The sequence below is a fragment of the Corapipo altera genome, unplaced genomic scaffold, assembly GCF_003945725.1.
Source record: "Corapipo altera isolate COAL_440 unplaced genomic scaffold, ASM394572v1 22, whole genome shotgun sequence".
In the NCBI taxonomy this organism is placed as follows: Eukaryota; Metazoa; Chordata; class Aves; order Passeriformes; family Pipridae; genus Corapipo; species Corapipo altera.
The window spans coordinates 1,881,032-1,904,664 of NW_020884886.1; the positions used below are offsets into that span (position 1 = coordinate 1,881,032).

At 39.5% G+C, this 23,633-nt stretch overlaps 1 protein-coding gene across 3 annotated transcripts in view; it reads right to left on the reverse strand.

The window, feature by feature from the left end:
- The window catches only part of SH3TC1 (SH3 domain and tetratricopeptide repeats 1), a 31,335-nt gene extending 23,138 nt beyond the window's left edge, over positions 1-8,197 (reverse strand). The window contains exons 1-2 of one of the 3 annotated variants that reach the window (XM_027642981.1): positions 8,090-8,197; positions 2,174-2,425 (exon numbers count right to left, since the gene is read on the reverse strand). In XM_027642981.1, coding sequence (XP_027498782.1) covers positions 2,174-2,381 — 208 coding nt within the window. In that variant the 5' untranslated portion in view covers positions 2,382-2,425; positions 8,090-8,197. Of the gene's footprint in view, positions 1-2,173; positions 2,426-3,485; positions 3,595-8,089 lie in introns of those variants that run through there. The other 2 variants (XM_027642982.1, XM_027642983.1) reach the window with 2 other exon arrangements.
- Between the last annotated feature and the right edge of the window lie 15,436 nt (positions 8,198-23,633).

The following is a 23,633-nucleotide window of genomic DNA, read 5'->3' on the forward strand; positions in this document are numbered from 1 at the left end:
AGGGGAAGTTACATCTTGATTTCCTTGCTTTTATGCAAAGTTTCAAGATGGAGAGTTGGTGGAAAAACAAACTCTCAGGAAACTGAATTCCCCTTCAGGAGGCAGCAAGGGTCGGACTTCATTTTCTTTTTCCTTACACCTATACTAAAAAGTGGCCTTGCCTGGTGCTTCAGTAGTATAAACTGGCAATGATATTTGTGTCTTTTACCAATTCATACACGGAGAACTAATCCTCCTCTATTTGTTAAGAGCTTAATACTTTGGAGATGGTACTGTAAAAATTTAGTTTTAGAAAAATAACACAAATTAGGTATACTTTATGTTAAGAGTAATCTGCTTTTTTTCTTTTAGCCCATATTTCTTCCAATCCTTTTGGGAATTATATATTTTCATGCTGAAGAAACACCCACTCCAACCAATTCCATTTTCTCAAGGTTTTCTTGGCAAAAATCAGTGAAGATAAGACTTGATATTTCTAAGAATAAGAGGGGGAGAAATAGATCTTTCATTTTTAGAAGAAAACTTCTGAGGCAATTTTCATGTATCTCAAGACATTTTCCTCTGCTTTTAAGAAAAAAGCTCCTGTAATATAGTAGGATATGGTAATTTCCAAGTCTTTTGCATCTTCCCTCAAGTGCATCTATTGATGTTACATGAACAAAGTTATGCAAATAAAAAAGTATACATAAAAACAGTCTTTTTACTCCACCAAAAAAAAAAAAACCAAAAACGAAGTAAGCAGTAAAAACAATTTTAAGGCCTATTACTAGTGAATACTAGAACTAGAGACTGCAGTCCCCAAACACTTTTGCTTTTGTAGGGTTTTGGTTGGGTGTTTCACAGGGGCATTGGGATTTTGTTTGGTGTTTTGTTTGTTTGATGGTGGTGGTTTTTTTAATCTCTACTCAATGATATTTGCTTTTAAATAGAAACTTGATAGTGCACTCACCACAGCGTAGGTTGACTGTATCTTAGAAGCATTCTAAATTTAAGTTCCCCAAAGCTTACTTGGTTGTAGTTTTGCTTTTTCTTGTTTTAGAAGTATTAACAGAGCAATTGTCAAAACATTGACAACATGTTATCAATGGCTTTGATAATCACTTAATAGTTGATTAGGACAACAAATTAGCACATATTTTTGGTAAGTGAACTTGCCATCACTATTATTTTGATATTACCAGATATAATTTCCTTTGAAAGGTATTTATCAAGACATCAGGTAATATTTTATTTAAAGCTTTCCTAAGTCACAGAAATCAGGTTTAAAGCAAAATCTATGAGCAAGAATTTTAATTACTCATAGTTTAATTTAAAATAATAGTTTGCTATTAAATTTGAGTAAAAGTATGAGAGATACTATACAGTTTAAACCTGTTTAAACTGTTTAAAGTGCTATAATTAGATTCAAAACCTCAAAATGAACTCCATCCCCATCCCAGCTTAATGGAATGACTTGCATACTTCTTGGCAAGCTGAAGAGAAACTGCATACTGCTCTGAGATGCTTGTACCTGGTATTTGATGTCAGAAGAGTTGCAGTTCTGAACAGAAAAACTTTGTGTAAATCACAGAACATAAAATTTTAAATGAAATAGTTTCGCCATGATTGTTTGAAGTATTTTCACATTTAGAAAGCCCTTGAACCCAGTAAAGTAAGAGCCTGGCAATGGCTACCTACCTATGCCACTACACCCTTCCACTGAAAAGGTGCTTCTGGACTTGCATGATCTTACTGCAAGATGTATGTCTTCATTTGCACAAATATAAATACAGTATTATATCTTTTGATTAGAAAAGGAAGTTAAAAATTTTATAACAACAGAAACACACAATTTAACTTGGCTTCTGAATCTTAAATATATAGCAAAAAGTGCTAGACAAAGAAGTCACATTTCAGTATTCTGGCTCTTTGGTTCTGGTGACTACCATCTCCTCTCATCTTACTCATGGATAATCCATTTGTCTGCCCAAAGTGAATTTCAATACAGATTGTTCAATAGTCCAATCTATGCAGTATTGCCATGGAGGAAATATAGCCACTTCTTGTATTTCAAAAAAAGGCTCAGCTGGAAAAACACATGACAGTTCTCAGCTTGTTTAAAGTACAGTTTAAAGTAATTTAAATGCAAAGAGAAGTCAAGAGCAGAGTGACTGGGCTATATTAGAGGTCTTACCCATTTGTTCTTGCAATGTGTCCATCCCAACTCCATCCCTGACAGTGTTGATGGTAGCATTGCCCTCCAAATATTTGCAGTCAGGTCTGCACCTTCCCTGCTCCATTTCTTTCCTCTCCAGTTTCTTGTCTTGCTTTCCCTCCAGACCAGGGAAGGTGGCATTAGCGCTGAGCATGGATGAGCTCTCCCCCACTGCTGAACTCTCCATAATTTGAAGTTCCTCACAGTGATGCAACTAACATTATTAACAATCTGAGGGGGGAAAAAAAGGAACAGTAATATTTTTTTCTAACAGTCAGAATAAATGCACATATTCAAGAGCCATCCCTTTCCTGCAGGAGTTATTTTTAATTGTAACATGGATTAAAGAACTTGTTTTAGACTTCTTTCAGAGGAATTGTTGTGTAACACCCAAATTCATCCCAGAAAAAGCTCCTGCAACCAGGTGGCATCACTACTTTAGCAACAAAGCAATACACTTGGCAAAATCCATGGCCTGAAGTGAAATGTACTTGTGCCCACTGCTAATTATTCTTTCTTGGCCAGCTTTAAAGCAGAGCCTCCAAGGGATAGCATCATTCACATTAACAAAGGCATTGCAGGGGAAAAACATCATTTTCTAAAGGTGACAGGAGTGGAACGGGTACTGCATGCTTAATTCAAACAACAAGGAAGGTTTGCATGCAAGGATCTAAATATTACTTTGCAGTAAAGCAGAACAATGAAGCTAGAGGCTGAGACTGGCAGCAAGACTGTTATTGGCATGAACACCAGGAAAATGAATTGAAATAGAAATAGAGCACAAGTAGTCGTAAGCTTCACTGCTCCCTCTAGGCACTGACATGAGACATGCTGCAATTCCTTTTCTTGGGCACAAGCTACTTCAGCTTCAGGAAGACACAGCCAAGCCATCAGCCAATGCATCCACAATTGATGTGACTCACATAGCCAGCACATGCCCACTGATATTTAGACCCTTTTCCTCAGTGGGCTTTAACATGTCTCTGGGGGGTTTCATAAAGCCACAGGATAGATTTTGATTTAGTCCTGTCATTTGGACTTAATCCAAATTCCTCTATGTTTACTCCAGTCATACTCATTAATGAGCTATACTCATTATCAGTATGGAAACTTATAATCTTCATGAAAATTCCTCTCTCATTTGTTTTCCAGCAGAATTTGATTAAATCTAAAGCTGTAGATGAAAGATTACTTTTGCTCTGCTAAAACCTCAGACTAATGCCAGGTCACTTACTATTCCCTTATGACCTGCCTTCGGACTGGTCAGGAAGTTTCTCCCTTCTCCATTTACCATGCACTGGGGTGTCCAAAGCACATTGTTCTGGCTTGTTTCTTCACATCCCTGCCTTCCAACCCTTCTTGTGCTCCAAGCTTCATGTCATCGATCCCTAAACCTGAGCAAACCTCTTGAACAGCACAACAGTGCCCAGCTGCCTGCCATGGCAGACAGGGATACAGGACAAGGCAGGATCTATCTGACAACTTATATACTGCTTTGCAGTCATTGAAACCTTTACCCCAAATGAGCACTTCTTGAAAAAACAGTAAATTATATATAGACAGAGGTAAGTTATGCAATTATAAGAAATTAATGAGGTATAGTTACACATGGTATGACCAGCTCAGGGAATTAAACCACAACCATATCTACCACCAGACCATAAATTAGTGAAGTATAAAGAAATCTAGGCTGGATGTTGTTCTGCTGTGTTCATTGTCCCACTTTGCTGTATTTCAAAATATGCTTTTTGTACTGCATTGCAGTTCTCCATATTAAGCTATGTGTATATATTCATATACATCTATGAAACATAGGTAGTAACTCAAACACAAGTAATTTTTATGCCTTCTCTCAGAAAAGAACATTTTCACTAACACATTTGGTTAACATAGTCATTCAGACTTTAGATGTATTTCTCTCACTAACTGCCCTGAAAAACTGTCTATCAGACATGATGACCTAGTTATAAATTATTAAAAATACAGGCCTGCCAGAGGCCAAACTCACTTTGAGAAGGATAGGCTTTCCATTTATATAGCTGATCTTTTCCTTAAAGTAATGACAGTAGCTAACACTATTCTTTTCAGTACTGTACCAAGATTGTATGTAACGCATTCCAGTTTTCACACTTCGGAATTAAATATTCTTCTACATATATTCTGTAAATAGTGGTATCTCCTGTTTAAAAATATGTAAATATTGTGGTATTAATGATAATTTAATTCCAAAGGTGGTTATTTAAATTACATAGTTCTATGAATCCAAAGCCAGATGTTATTTTTAGATCAGGATTACCCCTAATCCCAGAAATGAAATTCAGTGTTCAGATTATTAATTTTTTCCATAAGCTCCTATCCACAAGCAAAAATATCATCCTCCACAGAATTTAGGAAAACAAATATACTCTGATCTGAATTACTAGAGTTCAGTTGAGCTGGAGAAGAGACATTGATTAACTTCTCATGTCTTCTGCATCAGTTTTATGTTGGTAAGAGTAACATATATACAGGGCTGTGAATGAACTTATAAAGCTTGGCGCCGCAAAAGCAAGTAGGACATCTGAACAAATCAAAATGGATATAATCTGTGTAAGAAGATTCAGTCATAGTATGCCAGAGCCTAAGCCAAGAGGGAAAAAATAAATCAGAATGAATGAATGAAAAGCAAAACAGGTATGTTCTTTGCATGTTTTCACTTAGCTCTTCTAAGATGCACCAAAATATCCTCAAATTTCAGACACTTTTAACAGTCATGCTCTCCTCTGTAGATTCCTTTTCCATTTTTAATGTTTGCCTTAACTATCAAATGTAAACCCATGTGGCTCTGTGTAAGTACTGAGAACAAGAAAGTAAATAACTTCCCTTTAGCTAGGCACCTAGCCTACCTAGGCTCTTTTGAAAGTTTTTTTAGCATCTAAATGTATCCTAAGTGACACTAATTTGATCCCAAGTGACAAAGATTCCATAGAACTTTACACATCACTATACTTTTACTATTTACCTTTAACTATCGCTTACATACCCCAAGGAGCAAAACTGTAACACATAAGCAATGCTACAGTATAATCACCCTATTTATTATATTGGTGCTTTCTCATCAATTTTAAACTGTTCCAGCACAAATTAAAGCAGATTCAATGGCACAAAACCAGAGAAAATATTCTTCCAATATAAAACAGCTTTACAGAATATTAAACTGCAGTGCTTGAGTCATTCTCATTATTAGAGAATTTTTCATAAACCTATAATGCTAGTAAGTATAATGCTAAGTTAGCAACTAACCATTTGTTGATAGCAACAAATGCAAGATTAAGATCTTCAAGATTTAAGATCTACCACTCACCATATAAAGTTTGTCTTCTATAACCAGTTCTTACAATCTACATTGATGTGCACTGACTAAGCGCTTTATTTATAATTTACACAAAGTTATTTTTCTCATGTTCTTTAAAACTTGACCAAGAAATTCCTATTTGGTGCAGGATGTTGGCCATAAAAAGTTAATCATATCCCTGTTTTTCCAAAATAAGAGCCATGCAGGCAAGATGTGGCATTCCCCACTGCACTGGGGGACCCTCAGTTTCTGAGGTGGGTACTCACATTGGGAATGAACAGAGAGAGAAGAGAGGCAGACACTGCACAGCTCAACACTTCGAGTGCTGCTGGGTGCACTGGTATCCTCCCTCCCTGTGGTGTGAGCTCCCTGGACACAGGGAACGTGTGGGGCAGCACACAGAGCCATTGGCGGCACCTGTCCAGATTTGTGAGGTTCAGAAGGTCCCTCCACCTTCCCCTTCACTTCTCACAGGGCACAGCAGGCAGGAAAGGTCTGTATTCAACAGCTGTTGAACATGAGGTCAAAATAAGACTTTCTCCTATTGGAAGTTGAATAGAACAATTCTTCTATCGTGCTTTTCCCTGTGTTGTTGCTTCCTATTTACCGAATTCTTTCAAAGCACAGCTACCCAGGGAAAAAACCCAAAACATATACAGTTTGACATTTTCCATTTCCCTAACCATGTAGGTTGAGGGCTGTCTTTTCCCCTTGCCTTTTATTATTGTTTTAAGAGGCGTTGTGGGTGACAGGAACACTCTCCCACCAATTCCTTTCCATTTAAGGGGTGTTGAAGGAGGAAACCAATAGCATCCACTGAACAGATTCTCTCTCTCCTTTTAAAGGTATATTTCTAAGTACGAAACTAGGACCCAGTATATAAAAATGGGCTATATTTGAACCAGTCGCCTAAAACTTGCATGTAATACAGTATTTCTTTAATTCATCATCTTCCCTCTAGGAGGCTCAGGACAACTTACTAATGACTAGCTTCAAGTAATCAATGGCAGTGGCAACTATAATCATTCTAGTTTTACAGAGATTGCAATCAAGACAGATTATTTGCAGTCATGCACAAGTGCTGGAGAAGTTCAGAGCTGAAAGGTTGAAATAATTTACTCCAAGAGGATTATTCACACATTATAAACATCCTGGATGGTACAAGGTTACTGCCCCTGCTCCTGTGTGCACCAGTTTCTATCTTACCCAGAGAAAATGAGCAGCAACAACATTTGTTTCTCCCCTCATCTCACCTGAGCTCCTGATGGATCTGCACTCTGGTAGCCCCCAAATTTTTACTTATCTCTTGTAGTGTATTATGTTCCTCCAGTGTTCCAAACCACCAGACAGCTAGCGAATCCTGCATTGTTTTCATTTAAAGCACATTTGACTGTGTGTACACCCTTGATCATCTGCTCTGCCTCATCTCCTGTACATCCTAAGTGTTATACAATACCTCAGTGTTGCCACTATACTGCCCTCAGTTAATCTAGGTCATTTTTCCAAACTGATGCTAGATTAGTTATTTTATTATTCCTTCTTCCCAGTTTCAACACACATTTGGTTTGCATCTTTTGTATAAGGCTACAAACATCTTAAAGCCAAGATCATGCTAAACTTTGTCCTCAGAGAGAGTAAATCACAGCTTTGATCTCTATGAAATTCAGTCACAGGCATGAATATAAAAAAAAAATAATCCATATTAGATTGTGTATAGAAAATTTTTATTTATTACACAGAAACAAAGCAAATCTATAGTTAGAGTATAGAGACTTAGGAATCTGAGTACTCTCCAGAAATGGAAGATTGACTCCTTTATCACTGAAGTAGCTTTAGGTTAGTTAGCAAACCTCAGTAAACAATGTTGCAAGCAGTATCATTGTTCAGGCTAGTCTATAAAAAAAAAAGCCCTGGCAAGCTTCAGAGATTCCTTTAAAAGTTTTAACCCTCCCTTACAATTAATTTTCTTCATATCTCAGTAGCACTGAAATATGCCTTGTACCCTCAATCCAGCTATGAAAGCACCATAAGTCCAAAATTTCCAATTTTAGATATGAAAAACTGGATACTAAAATCCACAATCTCATAATTGCTTGAAACCAAGCATAAACTCTGGGATTCTCAAAAAAACCCCACAATCAGATCACTGTTATAAAATTAAAAAAGGCATCTGTGAACCTCAGCACTTGATTTTGAGTGCTCGATATAACAGAATTTGCCTGTGGCAGCTAATGCAGAAAAATAAAGTAGGAGCTGCTGCTATTGAACAGCTCAGCTATTGAGCAGCTCAGCTCACACAACACTAACTGGAAGAGGGAAGACAGAGCAGCACAGGAACTCCCAGCAGGTTATTAGAACCATGATAGATCACATTTACATATATTTTCCAGTCATATCATTATGGACACACCAAAGCACAGAACACTACTGAAATTACCCCTGCTTAGCTGGTTGCAATTCTAACACATTGGCAATAAACCTACAGTCAAATACCAGATGAACAGTACCTAAAACAGAGCAAAAGAGGAACATGCAGGTATAGAGCACAGGACTTCTCCTACCTTTTCCAGGTCTGATTCCCTATAATATGCTGGTAAAGACCCTGTAGATCCGTGCCTTCCTCAGCTCTGCTCAAAACTGACTCCAGCACAGCTCTTCCTGTTTGACCTTCTTATCTTTCCTGTTGATTGCACAGCCCAGCTTGGATGTGGCAAGTACAAAAAAGTTGTCTATTAACTGATACTGTTAATTCAAAAGTTTTTTTTTTTTTTTTTAAAAGAAACATTCCTGAGCATGAAGCTGAGATACTAAAGTTCATTATGCAAACTAGAAATGTACCAAGTGTGCTGGAAGGTTCATTCGCACACTCCTGCTTTTCAAAGCAATAATTCATTGTGGCATTTTGCATTGGTGGCTAGAAGGCTCCAAGGGACACATCCAGGCCATTGTTCTAAGAGAGCATTGTTCAGACAAAAGTCCTTCAGGTGGAGTACAGGGCTTTGGTGCCTCTTTGCTTTTGATCACAAAATTAGATTTCTTCCTATCATTCCAGCTACAAAAAACACTGATGAAAAACTGTTTGACAGCAAATTTAGAGTGATATGCTCAGGTCTAAATCAAGTGTATGGTTTAGCAGATCTATCATGCACTATGCATCATTAAATATCAGATGCAGCAGTTTGGAGTTGAGCAAGACTGTTGTGGAATGTAATGCAGAACTTGTCTTCTGTGTAACAAGACTACCATTGATCCAGGTGCCATATCCTTAACGACCCATAAATGCAAGGCTGAGAAAAACTGAAAATAATCCATCCTATCTCAAATCTGCTTGGTTTTTGTCATGCACACCTTGAGATGATTTTATGTTCTATTCCTCCTTAACACACCCTACATTTCACACACAGTTAGGCACAGTTATGTAAGTCCTACAGGTAAGCATCAAGTGCCTCACATGCATCAGTGTGGGCTGCATTGCAGCAGGGACTACATGGGAACAGAACAGACAGGCAGTGTCCACTCCAAAACCATACACACATCTGTTAGTTACCTCAGGCATCTCCAGTTGGCAACATCACAGTGTTTGGGATACGAGGCTATTGATCAGTTGCCTGTGTGTTGGTAGGGTGGGTGCTGTTCCAAAACACAGCAAACAGTCAGAGAGAGCCTGTGGGATTGGGCAGCACCTGGAGAATGGGGTTTGAGGTGATGGGCTGTCCCACACTGCACTGCTGCCCTCATATACCTCTTGCCAGGAGGAATAGAAAAACAGACCCTTCAGATGCCTTTGAGAACTTAGTTATGACTCCTGCCAATCCATCTCAAGGAACATGCACTTAAAGGTTGCTTTTAAACATTATAAACTAGGTATTAATTACAAATTATACTCTCATTTACCTTACTTCAGCCCATCACACCACATTAACATGAATTATAAATGCTACTTCACGCTGATCAGCCAATCTGTTCCCGCAGTGTGCTTGAGAACTCTCCATCTCTCCAGAAATTATGAAGTTGAAGGTATTACAGTAATTGTATAAATCACAACTAACCAATCATCCCAGGGGGAAATAATTTGATATTTCACTGTAATGCAGTACACAAAGCATACCACTTCAGGTTTCATTGATTTATATAGTAACTATGCCTACAGCATGAAATACCACATTTCTGTCACCATTTTACTGGCTAATTTTCTATTACTTTTATGAAAGTCTAAATCTTTTAGATCACATTTATTTATACATATATTTAAGGATAATCTTTGGTTAAATTTTATAACCTCAGGTTTCCAATGGTATTTCTCTTCTTTTATGTGTATTCAAGGTAGTTTGGAAAAAAACCAAAAAAAACAAAATGAAAGCCACCTAAGCCTACTTTTTCACCAATGAATACCAATATTTCAATCCTTATTTCTAGGTCCCAATCACTGTAGAATCTACCACTGACTAGTGCGTCCCTAAAATCTCAAAAGATTCCACTAATTTTTATTTTAGAGCACTGAAATTAGGAGAGATGCAACTCACTTCAGGAAACATAACAAAATAGCACTAAGGCTCCTTAACTCCCTTTTCCATACCTGCTTAGACTCATAGAATAGTTTGGGTTGGAAGGGACATTTAAAAGTCATCTAGTCCAACTCCCCCCTGCAATGAGAAGGGCATCTTCAACTAGATCAGGAATCTTCAGCTTCCTCCATGATTTTACTCTGAAGTGAGTAATACTCCATGGTATTTTATCACTTCAATTCTTGGTGGTGTATACTGACATGTAGTTTAAGCAGAAGCAAGGAAAACAAAGTTTCCAGCTTCAGAGTAATGACATCAAAAGTTGGCCCCAGACTTTCTATTGTCTTATTGAAACAGTACCAACCTGCATTACAGAAATATAATTGAATAACCTTATTGGACAGCTGCTCTCATGAAATAACTCCAGAGACCAATATATTGCAGCAAACAGGAAAAAAACAGAGGTAGCACAGATTGGTTTCCATTTTAATAATCACATCCCTTATATTACATTTTAGTAACTGTAAATTGTGCTACCTTTTTCAGGTTTCCTTTTGCTAAAAAAAAAAAAAAATAGGCTTCTAAATTGTTCATTCTAAACAATTCTTTAACTAATAAAATTACATGAAGACTTGATGACCCTCTTTATGTTGGGTTGTCCCTGATCTTTTCAGGAGTATTAAAAGAAGCTGACAGGAGGCTGGGGAGGACATTGTGTGTTGATACAAGACACTTCCTCTAATTGTCTCTCTCAGGCATTGCTTTTCATCATCCTGTTTGTCTGCTCTTCTGCAGCTGCATGTTTGCCTGACTGCTTTTCACTGCACCAGCTTCTTTTAGGAAAAACAGCACATTTTAGTATTAAGGCCAACTTGTACCTTCCAGTATAACTATTATTCCATCACAGCTGGGGACAAACCTATGAAGGAACAGTCCACTGCCAAAGGGACTAACTTTAAGGGGTAAGCAGATTGAAGTGTAACTCATTTGACTATTCACTGATAACTGATAGAAACAACAGATTTAGGCAGGAAGGGATATTCCTATCCACTTGATTAAATTCCTGTCTGATCTCTTTCATCTCAAGTCTAGTAAATGTTACAAAGCTTAATTCCCCTTGCTGGCACCTATTATAAAAAAATACTCCTTGTTCCATGTTTTGCTGAAATTAGCATTCTTCACTATTTACAGCTAACATGACAAATTTGAAATCACACAAAATACTGCTTTCTTGGCTAAATTAGTCTCTATTGGTTCCTCTTTCATCCAGTGATGGAGGCACACCCACTTAGAAAGAAATGTAATGTAATACAATTGGTACTGCAAAGTTCACAAAGAAATATAAATTGAGCCCCTAGATGTGAAATCCATTCAGCTTGAAGGGCTAATTCACAGTGGCAACCTTTTACTTAGCAAACTTACCCAAATAATTATATTAACTTTAGCTGGATTATAAGCATGCATGGATATTAGTTGTGTTATCATGTTCACGCTATACTTACACACAACTTCCACAGAAATAGGTTTAGCCATATGTTTCCTTTTGATTAGGGTGTTATCTCTCCACAGTAACTGCATATAGAATTAGCTAGAGAGTTAAAGTGTTTTCTTGTGGAGTCCTGTCATCTTTGCATCTGCCTGCTTGGAACCCAGATAGCTTTACTTCCCCCAGGTCTTGAAAAAACACCACCCCAGCTCCATAGCCTGGTTCAGAAAGGAAAAACAGAAAACATGAAAAGAAAAATACACTGCCATCCATCTGCACGGAAATGCTGTCGCCTTGTAGTCTGCAGGAAAGTGCTGAGTCAAAACATCCAGCTGTTACACCACTTACACAGTTCCTAAGTTATTTACACAGTCCACTACATAATAGCTAAGTTGACTTACAAATGCTAATAATAGATGTTACTGAGCTTGTTATTCCTCAGCACAAGCAAAAACATGGTAGCACCTGACAGAGCTTCCTCCTAGATTCAGCAGCTCCCAAGAAACTCTATTACTCACTTGAGGACATTTTTAGCTGTGGACCAAAAAGCCAACATATTCCTACCAAGGAAGCAATTTGGGCTGGACTCCAAATGCCAGCAGACAAGAAGGGATGAAATCATGGTTGGATTCACCGTTCCATCTCAGGCATGACATGGATCACAGGGCTTCACATATTAGAGAAAGATAAACCTTCTAAACAGTTTCATCAGCTCAGAAAAAAAAATTGCAATTAACACTTACCACTTAGATTAATCATTTCATTCCCCTGTTCTCTAGTTCAGCAGGATTAATTTTCTGCCCTACAAGGATAACAGCCTCTCTAAATGAAACATGAACTTTTGATTTGCATACAGCACAGAAAGCTTTTACTTCTCAATGACCCCAAACCAAATACATTTAGAGAGTTTGTACTCACAAGCTTCAGTATAGGAAATGAGTTTTCCCTATTTTTCTTTCATTTTGAAAGTAGAATTAAATTCCTTATATCTTGTCTTGTTGACAAGGATTAAAAAACTAGGATTGCCTACTAGGATTAACAAACCACTCAGTAAATAGGGCCTCTAAAACATTCAACCAAGCCTCAAGAATTTAGGGGATACACGTTGATATGGAAGCAATAATTCTGTTCATCTACAAACCTCCAAATATTAAATGGGGAAACAAAAAAAAAAAAAAAACACATGCCATTCAAATTATCCTTAAACTCCAATAGAACACCTTTAAAAAAAAAAAAAAAGTTGTTTTACCCTTTAGCAGGCTAAATCCCCACCTTTTACATCATTGCAGACATTTAAATGAAAAATAGGTACTTCCTTTTATAATCAGGTGAACTGATTTTTAATTAAAGGTTAACTATTTTCAGCTGCTTGATGTTTACAGGTAGAAATCAGAGTTTATTCTTAAGGAAACCTTCTTATAGATGATATACTGAGTAGAGAATATTTCTAATTATTTATTATTATTATTATTATGTTGTTCAAATAGATTTGATATCTCTTTTCCTTCAGAGAAATCTTTTCACAAAATCACATGATCATCAAGGTTGGAAGAGACCTTCAGGATCATCTAGTCCCACATCAAGCATTTAGAAAAGGGCACTAATCAAGGTTTTTTCCCCAAATGAGACTTCTCAGGCTGTTGCAGCTTTTCTGCCATTTTTTAAAGCAGAGAAAACTATGTCAGTATATCTAAAATTGTTTATTGTGAGGAGTGGAGTAGAAAGCCATAGCTCCTTGATCTTAAAAAAGAAGGGGGAGGAGCAGTGGCAATGAATATTTAGCTCTGCTTCAATCCTTCTCTCTTCTGAAGATTTGCATAAATGTATACTATTTGAAAAGTATTTTTATATTTCTATATACATATTCATGTACATATATATTTTTTTTTTTTTACTAGCATGCTAGAACACTTCTGGGATGGATAAAAAGACTTTCAAGACAGAAGCATTTACAACCCTTAGCTGTACACTGAAACACTTAATTTGCAGAACAGAAATTTTACCCATCTGCTTGGTGATTCTGCTTAGTGCTAGAAAATGCAGGCGAGGGAAATTTATTTATGGGAGCTTGAATGTACATGGAATACAGATTTCTTGTGAGCTAGTTTTGGCATTGCGAAAGTAAATTTTTACTTCCTGAGGCATCCAAAGTGGAGGAAAGATATTTCCATATGGATTCAGTATATATGAAGGCCCGCTTTTGCCTCTGCTGAAGCTCTGTGTAAGAGCGTGCCCGATGGAACACCTGGAAGACCCAAAAAATAGATAGGCACCAGGCTAGAAACAATCACAGAATTTTGGTCTTCCCATACTTTGGGATTAACATCTCCAGCCACCAAAATGTCTACAGTATAGAAAATCCTATAGTGATAATTTTGACTTCAAATTGGAATTTTTCCAAATTACTGCTGCCCTCTAGTCGAGACCTGAAGAAGGGCTCAAATCATAGAATTATAGAATCATAGAATCAGCTGGGTTGGAAGGGACCTCTGAGATCATCGGGTCCAACCCTTGATCCAACACTGTCATGGTTACTAGGCCATGGCACTAAGTGCCACATCCAGTCTCTTTTTAAAAATCTCCAGGGACGGAGAATCCACTTCCCTGGGCAGCCCATTTCAATTCCTGATCACCCTCTCTGTAAAGAATTTCTTCCTAATATCTAACCTAAACCTCCCTTGGCACAACTTGAGACCATGCCCTCTTGTCTTGTTTATAGTTGCTTGGGAAAAGAGACCAACCCCCACCTGGCTACAACCTCCTTTCAGGTAGTTGTAGAGAGTGATGAGGTCTCCCCTGAGCCTTCTCTTTTCCAGGCTGAACAGCCCCAGCTCCCTCAGCCTCTCCTCATAGGACTTGTGCAAAAAGGAGTCCATTTTTTTGCAGCTTTATCTGTAGACCTAAGTTATAACTTCCAGTAACTTCTATCCTCTTACGTTAATTGTTTTGGACCATTTGGCCACAGCCACCCCAACTAAATATATTCAAAGGTGGTTATAAACATAACAAGCACAACACTTTCTGCTTAAGCATCCAGCCTTGCATGCTTGAGACAGTATTTCTTAGAAGAAGAATAAAATCTTTAAGTGGTATAATGCAACCAACAGTCTTGAAAAATATGAGGAATATGAGGAGAGATGTTCTATTTATAAGAGAAGATCAGAGGCAAAGTAGAGCTTTTGTCAATATGGATCTGAAAATCATCAAAACTCTAGATGCTTCTAGTCTGAATTTTGGCCTTGGAACCATCTTACATTTCCATTTATGGACTTTTGATAAAATCAAATATACTCGCACTTGGGCCATCACAGGCAATAATGATGTTAAGGTGTGAATGTTTGGAGGCATGCTATAAAAAGATTCTTATTAAGTTTAAGGGTATGCAGCTAAACCCCAAAATTATAAGCATTAACACAATCTGGACTCACTCCACTAAATGCACAGTATGTGTCATGTTCATTCATTATATTCAGTAGTACTTTTTTCAATTTTTCTCATGTTCGGAAAAAAATTATTACATTTCCATTTTCTAGTTGACATCTGTGTGTATGCCATCCACAAACCTCACCTACACTTCAAGTTCTCTTTTGGGTAGGCTTGGTCCAGGCTATTTCATATAGACTGGAACCTTCACCTGGTAACATGAAGCCCGGAAAGCAACACTGATAGTACAGGACAGCTTTGATGCAGCTGAGGACACAGACAGAAGTATCGATCACAGCTGCTTTTTCTAGGCTCTGGTATCTGCCAGTCCAGGTATGCTCACTGCCAGCCTGTGCTGAAAGTTCCTGTAAACTGTCACACACATATATGTCACACATGAGAATTGTATCACATAGGAAGAGTCTATATTCTGCTCCCGTGATGCTGGTTTGTTTGGTTTGTTTTTTTTTACATATGAACAGTGTTAGACATGCAATGTAGGATAAGGGACAGGAAATCAGCATGCATCAGCTGGACTGCAAAACAGAGTTAAATTGACTCAGGGCCAATGGATTGTAATATCATCTACTTCAAGTGACAAGCTGTAGCTTCACAGAAAGAGTAGTTTTCCAAGGAGTCACATTTGCAAGGGATCACAATATGCTTAATAAGCACTAACCTTTCTGAATCAGGCACAAAATGGACCATACTATGCTTCTCATTGTTTACTACAAAAGCACAACATTATTTACATATTTACAGTCAGGAGCACTGATATCAGTGGTTACACACTGTGTAACATAGCACTGAAATCCTTGCAAGCTTCATCTGCTGTTCTGAAATTAAAATTAAATTTTTGCCAATGTTTTTTGCAAGTTTAGTGACTTTTATATTATTCATGCTTTGTTTTGGCTCTTCCCCAAACCCTCCTCTGCATTTTTGTTTCTGCACATTTCATTGCTGTAACCTGGGTGTTTGTCTTTCTCGTGTATGAATTCTATATTGATACTCATCATTACCTGCCAGGCTTCCTGTCATGTGCAGCAGCCTGCCATACTAAAAGTTATTTGTTCCGAACAACTTTCCAAAAGCTGACTGCTGACATGAGAGAACAGTCCTTGATTGTCTCACTGTAACAAAGATTTCTTTCATCCTCAGCCATTGTTCCCTTTGATGTTATTTCATGCTTTCTGTTTTCAAAGTTTGCCTGGGAGTTTTATTTGACCCACTGATTATCTCTGACCATAATGCATTTAGGTTTGCAATGGGTAATTGATGTCTAAGTTATAACTGCTGATGCAGTGTTTATATTCTGCCCACGGTGTGCAAGGAGCTTTGTACAAAAGTTATTACTGACATCTTGATAGTGCAATGGAGACATCTTAATATAGTGCTATGTTATTATTTCATTACAGCTGCTTCACGCTAATTCATTATTTATAAACACGTGTGCTTCTGGCTCAGTGAGTAGCTGGCAATTTATTTCCATACCCAGAATCTCATTTTAAGATCTCAGTCTATTACTCTTCTGAAACTTCAAACTTGCCTTTCATTTTATTTACTATCAATGTCATTTCAATACAACTAACATAGTAAGGTGATAGAGAGGCAACTACTGTCACTGATACAAGCAGGTTACAAACACAAGTGTGGCTTATTTTGGCAACTGCCCCAGCACCTGATATAGTAGTTTTAATGTCAAAAAATTAATAACTTAGATTTGGGATTAGGCTTAAAATTAGAGTAGTTCAAGTCTAGTTCCAGGACAGTAACCCAGACAAACTAGTCCAGCCCTGAATTCCTGAAAGATGTATGACACAAGACAAATAAAAGTGGAAATGTTTTGAACACACAGATGTTTAGGGAGCTCTCTTCACACAAAAAAGAATCAGTAAAAAGCAAAAGAGGGGTCATGACAGCATGTCATGTCAGGTTCTTAATCTTCTGTCATACAGTAGAATTGCTATTTTTAAATTAATAGGAAAATGACACATTTCTGGGAATTTATAGAACGCATTTGAGGGATAATTTGTCATTTAAAACACAAGCACTTCAAAATACATTACTATAAATTGTAATATTCCATTTTGTCTTCCAGAAGATACAATAGCTGTCAAAAGACAGCACCTTGGAGTGAAAATCAGTCTAAAAAGTAGATTGCAGGTTGAAAAGTAAAAATATCAAAGTTTCTTAGGTGCTTAAGCTCAGTTTCCAGGACTAATAGAATTTAATGGCATGAAACACAGAAATGCACAGTAAAATTTACAAAAGGATGTCTAATTTGCGTGGGTTTTTTCTGATTTTTTTTTCCCCAGGAGATATCCATTTAGGACATTTTCAGAAGGGTTTGAACAACTAATAGTATAGCTGGCACAAACTAATTGTTCTTTTAAGTTTCACTCCCAGTTGCTATTTGACCTGAAAATCTTGTGATACTATGTCAGCTTTGAACATGAAGCCAAGGGTAAACTTAAACAGGTTAAACAGCTACTTGGATTTGTGGTCTTTTATGGTCTGGATTAGCATCTAAATCACTTTTGGCAACTGGCTGGATAATGTTTTTTTCACAGGTTTTTGTTTTGTTTTGTTTGGGTTTGGTTTTGTTTGGGGTTTTGGGGTTTTTTTCGGGTTTGTTTGTTTTTTTTTCTGAAGAGACAAATGTTCTACTTCACTCCCAGTGCAGAAGTTCTAGTTCCTCTCCCTCTTGCTCATTGAGATACTTTTAAAATATGACCCCTTTCATACGGCAGCAACCTAAAAAATTTTGCAGACAAATAATCAAATAAAAGTAATAATTTTATTGTCCTGGAAGCCCACGACCATCCAATTGTTGGAAAGTTCATAAATATTAGAAGCAATCCTTTCCCCTTGCTTCTTCTGGACCTTTTTTTAAGAAAAGCACTATACAAAAATATTGTATGACAATTTTGCTGTGAAAATGAATTTTAAAATACCATTATTATTAATTGAATATTACCGCAATTGGATTCCCTGAATTGCGAAGGTAATAAAAGGAAAAAAAAAACCTAAGAAAGTGAAATACTTTGTGATGTGATTAAACTTACTTAACTTTATAAGGGATAAAAACCAAAAAATTTTCTGGCTGCCTGAGCTATACCAGCTTCTGCAAGAATGTGTATCTTGTCAGTCCATAAATCTGCAGTGTACTCAACATACAGAAGCACAAAGTCAAATGTAATGCTAATATCTATTAATGCAGATATACTATATTGATTGCTCTGTTTTGGTTTACATTTACAATGCTTACTCTTTTTTCCTTCACGTGAAGACTTTCTGATGGAAGACACATATAGATTGTGATTATCAGCCCCAGAGGGAAAGGGTTGGGTTTTTTCCAAACCACCACATAGATATATTCCCTTCTTTGATGAGGGTGCATTTCTGATAGCTGGGATGATTAGGAATTCAATAGACAGTGAAGATTTTTTTCTAACACAGCTAATACAATAGAGCAAGATTTGTGAATGTACTTCAGAAACACCAACAGTTTGAATGCACAGGGACAGTGAAATGCAATATAAGTTCTTCCATAACACTGTCCAAATAATATTAGTGCAGAAATATTACAAAACATTTGTATACATAGTGTTTTTTAAGCTCTTCCAAAAAAAAAAAAAAAAAGCTCCTAAAAGAATTCAGGATGACATTGAGGATGTGGATCATCAGTTTTGCCAAGTGCCAATTCAATTCTCAGTAATGACAGAAATGGTGCAAAGTGCTGACAGGTTAGAGTTCAGCCTTCTTTGAAGTAGCTGGACAAGCTGATTGCTTTTAAAAATGAAAATCAAGAGATGTGGTGGTTGGAGGCTGTCTGGGGCACAGTGACCATGAAATAATAGAGTCTTCAATACTCAGGGATGCAAGGAGGGTCATCAATAAAACCTCTATGCTGGGCTTCCGGAGGGCAGATTTCGGCCTATTCAGAAGACTAGTTCTGAGCATACCCTGGGAAACAACCCTTGAAAACAAAGGGGTCCAGGAGGGATGGACTTGCTTCAAGAAGGAAGTCTTGAAAGCACAGGAGCAGGCTGCCCCAGTGTGCCGAAAGGCAAGCCAGCAGGGAAGACAACCAGCCTGGCTGAACAGGGAGATTTTGAAGGAAATTAGGGTAAAAAAGAGAGCCTACCCATTACGGGAAAAAGGGCTGGCTACTCAGGAAGAGTTTAGGAATATAGTTAGGTCATATAGAAAGAAAATTAGAGAGATGAAGGCTCAACTTGATCTCGACACTTCTGTGAAGGATAACAAAACGTCCTTCTACAGATACATCAATAGCAAAAGGAAGGGTAAGGAAAACCTCAATTCTTTATTGGACATGGGTGGGAATATAGTTATCAAAGATGAGGAAAAGGCTGAGGTATTTAACACCTTCTTTACCTCAGTTTTCAACAGTAAGACAGGTTGTCCTGAGGACAGATGGCTTCTGGAGCTTGTAGGAAGAGATAAGAATCTGAATAGCCCTCCTGTAATCTAGGAGGAAACAGTGAGCCACTTGGATCCCCACAAGTCTATGGGACCAGATGGGATCCACCCAAGGGTGATGAGGGAGCTGGTGGAAGAGCTCCCCAAGCCTCTCTCCATCATCTACCAACAGTCCTGGCTCACTGGGGAGGTCCCAGGTGATTGGAAGTTGGCAAATGTCACGCCAATCCACAAAAAGAGCTGGAAGGAGGAGTCGGGAAACTACAGGCCCGTTAGCCTGACCTAAGTGCCTGGCAAGGTTATGGAGCAGATCATCCTGGGTGCAATCACATAGCACCTACAGGATGACAAGGGATCAGACCCAGCCAGCACCAGTTTAGGAAGGGCAGGTCCTGTCTGACCAATCTGATCTCCTTTTATTATCAGGTGACCTGCCTGGTGGATGAGGAAAAGGCTGTGGATGTGTCTACCTGGACTTCAGCAAAGCCTTTGGCACCATCTCCCACAGCATACTCCTGGAAAAGCCGGCAGTCCACGGCTTGGACGGGGGCACTCTCTGCTGGGTCAGAAACTGGTGAACGGTGCTACGTCCAGTTGGCGGCCAGGCACTAGTGGTGTCCCCCAGAGATCAGTGTTGTATCCAGTTCTGTTTAATATCTTTATCAATGATTTAGATGAGGGGATTGAGTCCACCATCAGCAAATTTGCAGATCAGACTAAGTTAGGGGGGAGTGTCGATCAGCTGGAAGGCAGGAGGGCTCTGCAGAGGGACCTGGACAAGCTGGAGAGATGGTCTGATTCCAACGGGATGAGGTGCCGGGTCCTGCACTTTGGCCACAACAACCCCATGCAGCACTACAGGCTGGGGACAGAGTGGCTGGAGAGCAGCCAGGCAGAAAGGGACCTGGGAGTTTGGATTGACAGGAAGCTGAACATGAGCCAGCAGTGTGCCCAGGTGGCCAAGAAGGCCAGTGGCATCCTGGTCTGGATCAGGAACAGTGTGGCCAGCAGGACCAGGGAAGTGATTCTTCCCCTGGACTCAGTGCTGGTGAGGCCACACCTGGAGTGCTGTGTCCAGTTCTGGGCCCCTCAGTTCAGGAAGGATATTGAGGTGCTGGAGCAGGTCCAGAGAAGAGCAACAAGACTGGTGAAGGGACTCGAGCACAGGTCCTATGAGGAGAGGCTGAGGGAGCTGGGGTTGTTCAGCCTGGAGAAGAGGGGGCTCAGGGGAGACCTCATCACTTTCTACAACTACCTGAGAGGAGGTTGGAGCCAGATGGGGGTTGGTCTCATTTCCCAGGCAGCTATCAGTAAGACAAGAGGGCATGGTCTTAAGCTCTGCCAGGGGAGGTTTAGGTTAGATATTAGGAAGAAATTCTTTACAGAGAGGGTAATCAGACATTGGAATGGGCTGCCCAGGGAAGTGGTGGATTCTCCGTCCCTGGAGGTTTTTAAGATGAGACTGGATGTGACACTTACTGCCATGGTCTAGTAATCTAGTAATCTAGTAATCCATGGGAGTGGATCAAAGGTTGGACCTGATGATCTCTGAGGTCCCTTCCAACCCAGCTGATTCTATGATTCTATGGCTGCCTACTATCCTGAGACTGGTAACAAGAGACTGAATCTTACAGTGCCCCAAAGAGTATATCTGCCCATTCTCAGGATGGACCATTGTCCTGAAAGATCTCAGCTATTTCATCTGTGAGACTGGATGCTAACTTTAAATTTAGTATAAGCCTTCTTGCCAACCCTTTCTGGATGATTCCACTATGACCACAAAGCCAACAATTTCATCACACTTTTGCTATCAACCCTTTCAAAGCCAACTTCCTTAGCAAAAAAGACAATGTCTTTCTGTAGAGCAAGGATAACATCAAATCCAACAGAGTTAAGAATAAACTCTGGCAACTATTTTTGCCATAGACCACTCATACACCCAATTGTGACCTCTTCCCAAGTAATTCTTGTGTCATCTGTGCCATCCATGATACTGAACTATCTCCAAAAGTCATTGAGGTAGGGCTTTTCTTACCTGTTTTCTCCTGGATAAGCTTGAAGATCTTTTTTTAGACGATAGACCTTGAAAGCAGCAATTACTTCCTGGTTCATTGGTTGGAGTTATGGGGTTTTATCTGTGCAAGACCATGACTTTTCCATTGGATCATAGGAGTTCCTAATCAAGCTTGTGGCAGATGGCATTGCCCTAAACAAGGAGAACTTTGAAGTCCATGACCTGTTTCTCACAGTGTTCCCTAAAGTATGGCACCATGTAGGCACTTTGAGCATTTGTGTAGCAACCTGGACCTTTCAGTTGTCTCTATGACTGGTAGAGAGAACTTCCAAAATCCTCTTGTGGCCCTGGGGGTTCTCACTGCAATGAATTTGCACAGGTTTTAATATGCATTCATTCTCTTTCCCACTGCTGCCCAGCAGAAGGGTCAAACTGTCTTTTAGCAGCCTTAAAGCCCAAGGCAGTTTGCTCTTCATTACATCTGATATGAATTGTACACTCACCACCTTCAATACAAGTTAAGTTTAATTTAGCTCTTAGAGCAACACTCATACATAGCAACAGGGTTACTAAACATCACTCAGAGATTGCCTTGAACTCACAATGGTTATTATATGCAAAGACAGTTCATGATTAAAAACAGAAATTGATGTTAAACAATCAAACAATCAAACTCCAAAACAAATGAGAGAAAGTGACAGAAAGTAGCATGGCACTGAAGTTACGAGTCACCTGTTTTAAGGAATGACTAACTAGAGTAGGAGTGAAGGGTGGAATCTGAACAGTATGAATTCATGAGTGACACAGAGAAAGTGAATAGGGAATTAGATATTTGCTATCTCTTCTACTACAATGAGCGGGTATCAAGTAAAGAATGCAAACAGTAGGTTCAAAACAACAGCAGATAATTCTTTGCACCAGATATAGTTCAGCTGAAAAATTCCCTGCACAGAAGGCTGTTTGAAGCATGCATGGGTTCAAACTACAACTGGACAAGGTAACAGAAGAAAATCCATAGAAGGTTCTTCAAAACAAAGAACACACATCTGGCTCAGGAAGTCTCCTCAGCAGATACCCACTGCTGATGGCTGTCAGCAATGGGATACTGGTTTGGATTGTCTGTTCCTGTATGGTTGCTCTGAGTGCTGGTCCATATTCTTCCTGATGGCAGCGATTATCTTCAAGGGTTCCCCATTCTTATCAGACAAATGACATGAAAGCCATAGGTACTGCTACACTTACACAGGGTCAAGGCTCTTGATACCCTATCACATCAGGACATCTAAGCACTGCTACAGAGCAGCAGAGTAGAATTTCTCACATCAGTTACTGGTGTAGGACAGGAAAGCTGTGTAGGTTTTTATAGTTACAATCGTTAGTTAAATTTTAACCTTCAGACAACTGTCAGTGGAACAGAGTGTAATCAGCACACTGATCAAAATACAAAATGAGTCTTCACCCGTTTCCTCACATTATTACTGTAACTCCAAGATGCCCTGAACCCAGTCTGAAATCAGCCTCAGAGGAGCTGTGCAGTAAAACATGCTTATGGTACTACACTAGCTGCTTTTGTGTTTGCTAAAACAGATGTGTTTTTTAAAACATTAATTCTCGCAGAACTATAATAGATTTTCAGATTGATGACATACTGAAAAAATGAGTATTTAATAACTAAATAGCTTTAATAATAACTGTGTGCCCTTGCGCTTTCAAATCTGAAGGATCAGCAAGAGTTCACCTGCTCCAGACAGCACTGCCCTTCCCCTCCTGAAAGCCGAGACTTGATGCCAACACCTTCCGTGCGGTGTAGCCTCACGAGCAAACACCTTCATCGTCGCTCCCCGGGCGCTTCGGGGACGTGCTGAAGCACCTGTGCACCTCACTGCTTTGCTCGGGCGTCTCACGAACCGAGCGCAAGCGGGAAAGGAAAACACAGAGGAAGATCTCACCCGCCGGGTGAACGGAGCGGCGGCGGCCGGCAGGTGGGAACGGGTGGGGGGAATTTCGGCTGGGTGGGTGGGGGTGCTGCCGCAGCTCTGCCCGCAGAAGCGGCGGGGTGGGAGCCGCTCCCGGCCGCAGCAAGGCACGGAGGGGGATGTAGTCCGCGGGCGGCGGCGCGGGGCTGCCTACACTTCCCAAGGTGCCCGCCGAGCCGGGCCGAGCCGAGCCGCGGCGGGACTGCGGGTGCCGGCACCTGCCGGCGGGGGCGGAGCGCGGCGCGGGCCCCGCTGCGC